At 50.4% G+C, this 11,222-nt stretch overlaps 1 protein-coding gene across 1 annotated transcript; it reads left to right on the forward strand.

Annotated features, from left to right (window-relative positions):
• Positions 1 to 668: 668 nt before the first annotated feature.
• LOC136512095 (peroxidase 2-like) lies at positions 669 to 6,085 on the forward strand. Its single transcript, XM_066506091.1, has 2 exons — positions 669 to 1,099; positions 5,083 to 6,085. The coding sequence occupies exons 1-2, from the start codon at positions 863 to 865 to the stop codon at positions 5,893 to 5,895; spliced, it is 1,050 nt and encodes a 349-aa protein (XP_066362188.1). The 5' UTR covers positions 669 to 862; the 3' UTR covers positions 5,896 to 6,085.
• Positions 6,086 to 11,222: the final 5,137 nt, after the last annotated feature.

Consider the following 11,222-nt stretch of genomic DNA (forward strand, 5'->3'; position numbering starts at 1 on the left):
CCGTTGGACAGAGACCTTTAGTCCCGGTTGATATTATCAACCGGAACTAAAGGGTCCTTTAGTCCTGGGAGCAAAAAAAAATGTCGAGGCTAATGTTAAATTAGGATATCGTTCTAAAGTCTGTTCTCTCGTAGTGGCTGTTGCTGTACCGTGCGGAGGTACACATACCGACATACGGTAGGTAGAGATGGATCACGCACTCAGCTCAGCGAGACACGTCCGATCCGTCCAGCCGTCCGTATTTCTCTTTGTCTCTTTCCCAGCGACTGAGAGATATATATGCAGTGCATGCATCCTAGGAGAGAAGGGGAGAGACAGGCCGAGAGGAAGAGAGGTCATTTTGTACTTATCGGTGTCCAATAATCATAATCGTGACGGGCATGATTATTCGTTCCCAGGATACCAAATTGTGCCGTACGTACGTATATAGGAGGAGTACATCGTAGTATTCGCAAGCTGTCGACGATCGCCACGGCGTCCGTCGCTCCAATGGTTGGCCGTCGTTCGCTATCACACCATGTGGTGAGTCCATGACACACGAGCCCGAGCCGTTGCCGGGTGTTTTTCAAAAATGAATTGAATAAACTAATCGCACGCACCTCCCATCCAGCAGCCGGCCGGGTTCGTCGACAGCAACGCCAACGGCCAGCAGCTGATATATAGCACCACCTCCACGGATCGCAGCATAGCCGAGCCAAGCGCCACAAGCACACGCACACACGCAGGGTCTCTCGCTCGCCCAGCTGCACTGCAGCAGTTGGTAGGTGCCACTTAGCTAGCTAGGTGCCGTTGCTTTCTGCGCCCGCGGCCGCCCCGCGCGTGGTCTGTCTCTGGTCTCGCCTCTTGCTACCACCAGTGCGAGATGATGAAGGTGTCGGTGCCGGCCGCGGTGCTGGCGCTGTGCGCGGCGGCGCTGCTGCTGCTGGCGCAGGCGCCGTCGGCGGCGGAGGCCTCGCACCATCTCAAGCTGGGGTACTACAAGGAGACCTGCCCCGGCGTGGAGAAGATCGTCAAGTACCACGTCGCCAAGGCCATCAAGGCCAACCGCGGCGCCGGCGCCGCGCTCGTCCGCCTCATCTTCCACGACTGCTTCGTCAGGGTATGTCGTCTTAATTCCACGACTGCTTCCCAGTCTAATTTAGTCCTCATATATATCAAGCACGTAATAACAAGGGTCGCGCGTGTCACCATGCTGTTGTACGTCATGGTAACAACTAATGAGAGGCAGGCGCGGCGCACTGTTTTATTCCGCTCTACGGGCATGTTCGTTTGGAGGAATTCTGGAGGAATTTGATGGTTTGGAGAAATGCTAGAGGAATTTGTGAGAGAAAAATACTGTTTCGGATGAAAAAAGAAGCGAAAAATATGTCAAGTGTTTTGTTTTGCTGCTGGCCTAGCTAGTCAGTGTTTCAGTATTTTTGCTGGCTCGCGCGCTAAATTATTATAAATCCTCGTGAATGTATAGTGACGAGCTGCCACATACGTAAGTAGATAACGCAAACTCGATCGGCCTGATGTCCGTGACTATGTGCACCTGCTGTGCTGCTCACTAGCTTGCTCATCAGTACAAATTAATAAAGGCATGCACACACCTCATTTCATATTTAATTTAAGCTTTCCACATGCTCTAGAAAATGACCGCGCTCGTGATGCTGATGCCTGACTGCCTCTAACTCTCCATAATCTTCATGCTTATTACACTGGGTAAAATGATTGTTTTTTTTCTGGATTCTAGCGTATATACCACTACTCCAATGAACAACACCTAGCCTACATCGTACGTTCGCATACGTACATGGACTAAGCAAAGTAGTTAGCGATCCGTACGGTGATTAATTACCAAAACTGTCAACGCCTAATTCATACCGTTACTTGTCTAATCACCAATACCCCCCTACGCACGGCATGTACCCACGTGACTTGCATTGGAAAGCATAGCAGATCAGAGCATGCATGATACATACTCCTTAACAGAGAGTCCTAACAACACACTCCTCCATCTCTACTTTATTTGATGACGACCTCGATCCTCTTTTAATATATTTTGACGATAACCACCACGGGCATCTTCTCAAAGTTCCAACAAGCAGCTTGTATCTTAGCTTTCAGCAGACCAGCAGCTAGCGGCAGCAGGCAGTCCATATCCTCACCACGGCAGCATCATTGCTACACTGGTGTCATGCTTTTGAATAGTCTGGGAGACTGACGACTGAGGCCTTGTTTAGTCTCTCCTTAAACTTTTACACCCTGTTATATCAAATGTTTGGACACATGCATAGAGTATTAAATATAGACTAAAAAATAAGTAATTTCATAGATTACGACTAGTTTGCGAGACGAATCTTTTAAGTCTAATTAGTCCATGATTTGATAATGTGGTGCTATAGTAACACATGTGCTAATGAATAATTAATTAGGCTTAATAAATTCGTCTCGCGGTTTACTGATGGATTCTGTAATTTATTTTTTTTATTAGTATCCAAACACCGCATGCGACACCCCATATAACATTCGATGTGATACTCCAAAACTTTACACCATGGATCTAAACAAGGCCTTAGATGAGATGCCCGCCCTCTCCTCCCAGTTTGGTGCCACCAATTCATGCATTATATATATATATATATATATATATATATATATATATATATATATATATATATATATATATATATATATATATATATATATATATATATATATATATATCGCCAAAAGAAAAGAAAGAAAAAACTTTACTTCTTCCCCTCTTCTAGCCGTCTAGCTGGAAAGAAAGAGATGCATGGAAGAAATCGCTCGGTCAGGAAGGACCAGGAACAGGAATGCGATATATTTTCCTTAAGCTTGGAGACTTGGAGTACTCCCTCCCACCCTAAATATTCGTCGCCACGATTTACATATCGATAACTTTGACTCGATTTATAAAAAATACGTGTAATATTTTTATCTTCAAATAAATTTATTAAAAAACGAGATTTAAATATCTATCCAATTATACTAATTATGTATCACAAATATTAATATCTTTTAATATATATTTAGTCAAAGTTATTTCTCGAAAAACGAAAACGACAAACACTTTGGCACCGAGGGGGTACGTTGTACTTACTAGCTTATATCCAATGGACATATGCCAAGGCCTCCTTTTAGGGCATGTTTGGAACAAAGGAATTCAAAATAGAGGAATAGGAAAAAACACAGGAATAAGGTAGAATGAAAAGTAAAAAACTACAGGATTTCAAAACACAGGATTAGAAAGTTTAGACTGTTTGGAACGCAGGAATTCGTAACATAGGAATCATAAGATTTAGGCAAATATGAGCACTGACTACAACTCGTTTTTTTCCTCCTCTTCTCACACGCGCTGCCTCGGGCTTCCGCAAAGGAAAACAAAACAATGGATCAGATTGGATTTTTTCTTTCATGTGAAGTTGCTCGCTAGCTACGGTATTTCAGAGGAAAGGGTTTGAGCGAATCCTTTGTTCTAAACGTTCGAATCAGTTTCATTTTCTCCGTTTCTAATTCCTTCAATTTTCCTGTGAGATTCCTTCAATCCAAACGAGCCCTTACGTAGGGACCCCCATATACACACAGTACATGTGTGTCCCTGTCCTTGCTGATCGCAGCTTCCATGTGTCCCTGATTGCTAAATGATAACTAACATATGCAACCACTTTATTTCTTGACTCTTTCTCTAGTACCAATAATCAGTCACATTGTTATCATTATTATATATCTTTATCATTTTTAGAGTAATATATCTTTATCCTGATGCTAAGAATTAGCCTCTTTTTTTTGGAAAATGCAATTAGCCACATGCATGTAGTAGATTTTGATTCTTCTTGACCCATGCCATTTGCAAGCCAGCCCATGCATGCATGTGGCATAGAACGAATGGATGGAATGTGGATAGATGGAGATGCTTCAACTTTTGTTTATGGCATGAAAACCGGAGTTGGAAAGAGCTACAAGGAAGAGAAGAGGAATTGAGATGCATGACCGACGACTAGCATTTAGTCACACACAGTCATCCTCCACGCCATCAATTAATCATTGGCTCCACTGGCCCCCTTAAAAATTTGAGTACTCTTAGAAACCTCCAAAGGCTCCAGCTAACAATGCAATGCAATGCTTTTCAGCTTTTGCTATTATTATATAGGAAAGAAAAAGGCATCCATTTGTAAATGTAAACATATATAGTCCAAATGCACAAACTCTACGTTTGTCTTGTGATGTGCACACATCTCAATATAAAACGGGTGGTGCACAATGCGACGTGCCCCTAGGGGTAGACTTTACTTTCCCCAAACATGTTCGTTTCGGCTTATTCGCTCGTATCTGGCTTATAATTCACGGTTTGAACAGTGTTTTTTTTTCCGACATCAAACCAGCCAACAGTACTTTCAGCCATGGCTTATAAGCCAATTCAGCCGAAACGAACATGCTGTATATATACTACCCTTTCCCAAAATGAAAAAGCATACGAGTATGATAATTATTCCTGAGGCGCATGAATGCATATACATAGCACTACGTGCACAGGCAGGTCATCTCAAAAATAATGGAACGACAGTGTTATTTGTATAGCAAGTATGCTTGTTGCACAGCCTGAAAATAAATACAGAGACAGATCATTTCATCCAAAATAAAAACTGTTCTTTAGCAGTACACTAAACAGTTATGAACAATATTATAATAATGTCCCAAAATATACATAATGCATAACAACCCATATGCTGATATGCATCATCCTCTGCCGACGACACTACATATGGACATCCCTTTCCAACGCCTCGTCCGATGGAGAGCGTGTTTGAGGTCCAAACAGATTAAGCTAGTAGTATTTTATTATTAAAACCTCCATCTCTATCTATCACTACCGACGAAATGACTTGCCATGCACACTTGACACGTCACTCTACAGCAACAGCAACAGGTTGTTACACACAACTAGTAGCTCCTAGTAGTATTTAGTGCTAGCTAGCTAGTAGTTGAGCCATTTAATTGCATTGCATCAGTACGTAAGTACGGAGTAGGAGTATGTACGCACGTATTGAATCAATCAAATGAAATAATGTGCAGGGGTGCGACGGGTCGGTGCTGCTGGACCCAACGCCGGCGAACCCAAAGACGGAGAAGACGGCGCCGATCAACATCGGCCTGGCAGCATTCGACGTGATCGACGACATCAAGGCGGCGCTAGAGAAGCACTGCCCCGGCACCGTCTCCTGCGCGGACATCGTGGTGTACGCCGCCCGCGACGCGTCGAGCATCCTGAGCAACGGGCACGTCCACTTCGCGGCCCCGGCCGGCCGCCTCGACGGCGTGGTGTCCCGCGCCGCCGACGCGCAGCGGGACCTCCCGGACTCCACCTTCACGATCGCCGAGCTGATCCGCAACTTCCGGCGGAAGAACTTCACGGTGGAGGAGCTGGTGATCCTGTCGGGCGCGCACGCCGTCGGCGTCGGCCACTGCTCGTCCTTCCGCGCGCGGCTGTCCTCCCCGCCGACGCAGATCGTGCCGGCGTACCGGAACCTGCTGTCGGCGAAGTGCGGCGCGGGTCCGGACCCCGTGGTGCCCAACAACGTCCGCGACGAGGACCCCCGCGCCGTGGCGGCGTCGTTCCCGTCGTTCCTCAAGAAGCTCCGGAAGGCGAGGGATTTCTTGGACAACAGCTACTACCACAACAACCTGGCAAGGATCGTCACGTTCAACTCCGACTGGCAGCTGCTCACGGAGAAGGAGGCGCTGGGGCATGTGAAGGAGTACGCCGAGAACGGCACGCTGTGGGACGAGGACTTCTCCGACGCGCTCGTCAAGCTCAGCAAGCTGCCCATGCCGCCGCACAGCAAGGGGGAGATCAGGAAGACATGCCGCTGGGTCAACCACCACTGATTACCTGATCTCCATCTATCCATTACCTGCAGTGTCTCCTGCGTGCACCGGAAATTGTGATTACTTACTAGTATACAAGATGAATCATCATCATGTCGATCGGTTCATTTGATTTTTCTTCTTCTTATTGGTTTTATTGTTGTATGTTTGTTTGATTATTTATTTCTTGATATTCATGTGTTCTTCATCATTTCTGAATTTTACACACATAATATGCATGTTTTTTCATCGGGTAGGATGTTGGGATCGATGTAGTTGATCTGTCGTTGTATCTTGTTCTTTCTTGTCTGGAGTATGGACAAACTAAGGGTCTGTTTGGTTTCTGCAGGAATTTCTAAAATTCTTGTCACATCGAATGTTTGGACGCATGCATGGAGTATTAAATATAGACTAATTACGAAACTAATTGCATAACTTACGACTAATTTACGAGACGAATCTTTTAAGCCTAATTAGTCCATGATTTGACAACGTTGTGCTACAGTAAACACATGCTAATGACAGATTAATTAGGCTTAAAAAATTCATCTCGGAAATTAACCTCCATCTATATAATTGGTTTTGTAATTAATCTATATTTAATGTTCCGTATTAGTATCTAAACATTCGATATCACATAAGGAACGACTAAAGAACCAAACGTCCCTAATAAAACAAATTAAAGGTGGATGACATTTGATATGCATGTAGGGAGGCGTCCAAGAAAGTAGAGCAAGCCCCCTTTTTTTTTGTTTTGGCGACAGCTCCTCCAGCTTCAGCTTTCTGCTGACATGCGCATTCTCCTTTTCTTTCTCCAACCCAAAATACACTACAAAATGAAGAAACCCGTGAAGCCGGAATTTAGAGGCTTCACTGGCTTTTGCTGCAGTACCTAAATAGTGGTGAAGCAGAAGCCAAAATAAGTCTTGCCAAAATACTTGTATGTATACCATGCCCCATTTTTGCACCACTCCCCCAGCCGCTCCGCCTCTATCTTGACGACTTCGCTAACAAAAGGGCAAGAGGAGAAACAACTTCGCCTGGAATTCACGCTGAGAAGAGCTAAACAACGCATTATAGTTTTGGCGAGCTCCGTCCTCCGCGTGGTCACTGGCCCACCCCAAAATGCCCCTCCTCCATGGCAACGTAGGGTACAGTGTGGGTGGCGCTCAGGTAAAAGTGCCAACGTCGACGTTGACGGAGGAAAGCGAAGGGAGGAGAGCAGTGGTGCCGAGGCGGAGGTGAGGAAGGCAGCGCAGTTACGGAGGAGGAGGTGAGGGAGGCGGTGCGGGCGGGGAGGGACGAGCGGATAAGAAAGAGAGAAAGGGAAGAAAAAATAAAAGACATAGGACAACAGAGAAAACAAAGGAAGAAAAGAGAGAGAAAACAGAGAAAAAAGACATTATGGATATTTTATCGTTTTTTACCTATGACAAAATATCTTGCCAAACCAGAAAAACAAAAGGTTGTTCCACCGAGGAAGCGAAACGAGAGTAGTTTAGGTCCTATTTGGATCCAAGAAGATGATAGTTATAATTAGCTCCTTGAATCCTAACAGGTCTAACTAATTGTTAGCTGAATACTTAACTAACAACTATTTTACTAGTTGAACAAAACTAGTGTCGGTGTTTTGGTCCGGTGGGTCCTCAACCGACTAGTGAAAGTGTACTGCGTGCCCCTAATCCCGGATGGTGATGCAAAAAGACACAAGGTTTACACTGGTTCAGGCAATAGGTGCCCTACGTCCAGTCTGAGAGAGCGATCTTGTATTCCTTGCACCGAGGTGCTTGTAGTAGGGGCTTACAAGCTGAGCGAGAGAGGGAGCTAGTCCCAGGTCTCTGCATAGAGTAGCGTGGGTGGCTTGAGATGTTGATCTCTTGCAGTGAGGGAGCGTTTGTGTTACAGAGCGTTGTGCGTTGCTTGCACGTGTGTGTCTGATCTCCCCCCTAGAAGTGGCCCTGGTCACTCCCTTTTATAGTCGAAGGGAGGCACAGGGGCGGTACACGTATTTGCTACGTGGCGTTTTGTGAGCAGAGGTGGTATGTCCGAGCCCTGTAGCTCGTCACTGTGGCGGCATGGTCGGTGGAGCGGTCTTGTCCTCGGTGCACTGGAGCGACGCGCCGGTCACGCATGATCCTGTGCGACGTGGGAGCTCCTGTGGTGGCATGCGTGCCTTCTTCTGTTGGAGGCGTGCTGGTCACTATAAGTTTGACCGACGCGGAGAGCCGAGGCTAGGTAGATGCGACGGCGCGGGTGCGCTGATTCTGAGGCTACAGGAGCTTGGCCTTGTGCACGACATGGGAGCTCTCTGCAGCTTGACGCAGGGCATGGCGCGTACTGCGGACAACGTGCCGGTCCCAGAGTGCTGACAACGTAGAGAGCCGAGGCCCAGTCAGTGCAGAGGCTGAACCATTGTGGGGGGCTCGGCGGGCGCGAGTCCTGAGGCTACAGGAGCCCGAAAGCGGATAACCGAGGCTCGGAGGGAGCAGTTGGTCTTGTACGTCGATTCCGAGGCTACAGGGACCCGGACTTGACTTTCCACGCCGCGCTGTCCTTGGAGCAGGGGTTAGGCAGCATAGTGCAGCACGGGTGTCAGCCGTGGGCACAGTGCCGAGCACAGCGGCCAGTAACCCCTGCCCCGTCCGGTCCCGGACGGCATGGCATCGATGTGACTCCCGTCTCGTCGGCCACTCCGCTGTATCGTGCCGTCGTTTGGATGACATCGCGGGAGTGGTTGGACGCGTTAGTTGGATGTGACGTCCTGTCAGAGAAGTCGATCAAGGCGGCGGTGACGGGGTTGATGCCGAGCCGGCCTCGAGCGAGTTGGTAACTGGGTGCTCGTCCGAGGCCTCGTGGCGTGGGGCCTCGGGCGAGTCAGAGAATCGGTACCTCGCCCGAGGCCTTGTGGCGCGGGGCCTCGGGTGAGTCGGAGAACCGGTACCTCATCTGAGGCCTTGTGGCGCAGGGCCTCGGGCGAGTCAAAGAACCGATACCTCGCCCGAGGCCTTGTGGCGCGGGGCCTCGGGCGAGTCGGAGAACCGGTACCTCGCCCGAGGCCTTGTGGCGCGGGGCCTCGGGCGAGTCAGAGAACCGGTACCTCGTCCGAGGCCTTGTGGCGTGGGGCCTCGGGCGAGTCGGAAAACCGGTACCTCGTCCGAGGCCTCGTGGTTTCATTCTAGGCTGAGCCCGCCTCGGATGAGCCGAGATATTGTTCGAGGTGGGCCGGGCGGTCCAGCTGGGCCTCGAATAAGGTTGGGGTTTGCCGGTGGTTGTCTCTTGGCTTCGATATTTACAAGGTCTAAGTGATTTTTTCGGTTCTTGCTTAGGGGACCCCTTTTATGGTACCCGATAGTAGCCCCCGAGCCTCGGGGAGAGTGTGAACGCTCTTCCTGAGGTTTTGACGAGACTTGGCTCACGGCAGCTCCTGGCAGGATGGTGTTTCGTACTCGAGGCGTCGGTGGGTGCGCGCGAGCGCACCCGCCGAGTGTAGCCCCCGATGCCCTGGAGGAGTGGATTTATTCCTCCAGGGGCTTTTTCATGTTGAGTGAGGGGTTTTATCGCGTTTGCCGAGCCCCCGAGTGCGAGTTTGGGTCGCTGGGCCTCGGCTTGGTTGTAGGAAGAGCCCCCCGAGCCTCTGCTCGGAGCAAGAGGGCGATCAGGAGTTTCCCTATCTTTTTTGTGCGGCCCTCGCGCATCCTTTTCGTTCGGAAGGAGGGGTGGAGTATGCCAGGCTACCCTCGGTGGGCGAGCAGTGACACCTCCGGTGAGCTATTATCGGGTAAGTCCGAGTGGAGGCCCATGCCCTATTCGATAGGGGTCGGCTAGCGGTCTAGAGACGCCACTCCAAAAGTACCAGAGGGCTTCTCTAGTGGGTCCTAGGGCCGTTCGATTGGCCCCGGAGGCTCGGTGCCTCCCTACGGTCTCGGACACGACTTAGGGCATCCCAAGCAATTGCTTGCTTGGGCCTCGGCCATGTACGGGCTCGCCCATAGTCATCCCTAACTCTATTTGTCCTGGGACGGCTGTCGAGACCCTCGAGGGCCCAGCCTTCGAACCCCTAGACCGTAACGGGCTCGGTGCCCAGTTTCTTAGTCTGAAAGGAATCAGGTGGGGGATATTCTCTTCCCATCGGCTGACGACGGTGGGTGCGCCTTTTGAGGCGGTTCCTCGGGGAGACGGAACGGTGCCTGCCGTCGCTGTGGTCAGATGCGACGCGACGTCTACGGATGGGACGTTATTGTGTGCGCGCGGTTAATAAGAAAAAGGTGGACGCGTGGACGGTTTGGTTGGATCCGGATTAACCCGCGCTAGATCTGAGGGAAACTTTCCCGGTTTTGTCGCCTACCCGTTTTGCCCTCTTTCCTCCCTCATAAATATGTGACGAGCTGCACCCCCGCCCCTCCTTACCTTTTCCGCTTACGTTCGCCCTTTCTGCCCTCGAGCGGTTGCTAAGAATAGAGGAAGAGAGCGCCGGGGAGAAGGAGGGAGAAGGGGGAGGAAAGGAGAGAGAGAGAGAGAGAGAGATAGCGAGAGCACGCCTTACCGCCGTAGCCACATTCTCCACCGTACCCATGGCCGGCGGCACTGTTGTCCTCCAGGTGGATCCTTGGGGTCCGTCCGACGTGTCTGCGGCGACGCTGCAGTCGCTCGCCGACGACGGTCTCCTCCGCTCGGTCACCGACCCCAACAGACCAGAGTGGATTGCTCCGGGGGACGAGCCGGAGCCGAGGCCACGCGATGGCTACATCGTGAGCTTTGTGGCCTTCCACGAGCGCGGCCTCATCTTGCCGTTGGACCGGTTCATGCGGGCGCTCCCGCATTACTACGGCATGGAGCTCCACAACTTCAACCCCAACTCCATCGCGCAGGCGGCCATCTTCGTCGTCGTCTGCGAGGGGTACCTAGGCATTGCCCCCCCACTGGGAGCTATGGCTCCACTTCTTTCGGGCAAGGCTCACCACCAAGCCAGCGGGCACGACGGGCACGCGGAAGGCGTTGAGGGCCGGTGACTGCACTCTCCAAGTGCGCCAAGACCGGCAGCCCTTCTACATCCCAGCCTAGCTCATGTCGTCCAACCGCCGCTGGTACAACAGCTGGTTCTACCTCCGCAATGATGACGGCGGGCTTCCCCCCTATACCGGGTGGGTCGTGGAGAGCCAGCCAGAGAGGTGGAGGTACGGCGCCCCGTTGGCTGATCAGTCCAAGCTACAACCGCTCCTGAGGGCACTGGAGAGGCTACGTAGCCATAGCCTTACGACGGCCACGGCCATGGTCGTGGCGGCCTTCCACCGCCGAAGGGTGCTACCGCTGATGGCTCGGCGGCAACGCCTGTTCGAGATGACACCAGG

This window comes from Miscanthus floridulus, chromosome 16 (assembly GCF_019320115.1).
Source record: "Miscanthus floridulus cultivar M001 chromosome 16, ASM1932011v1, whole genome shotgun sequence".
Taxonomy (NCBI): domain Eukaryota; kingdom Viridiplantae; phylum Streptophyta; class Magnoliopsida; order Poales; family Poaceae; genus Miscanthus; species Miscanthus floridulus.

What these genes read in the sequence shown, in the direction of transcription:
- LOC136512095 (XM_066506091.1), top strand. Translation starts at nt 863, where the DNA reads ATGATGAAGGTGTCGGTGCCGGCCGCGGTGCTGGCGCTGTGCGCGGCG. An exon ending in TCCACGACTGCTTCGTCAGG is followed by an intron (nt 1,100 to 5,082) that starts GTATGTCGTCTT and finishes AATAATGTGCAG; the next exon opens with GGGTGCGACGGGTCGGTGCT.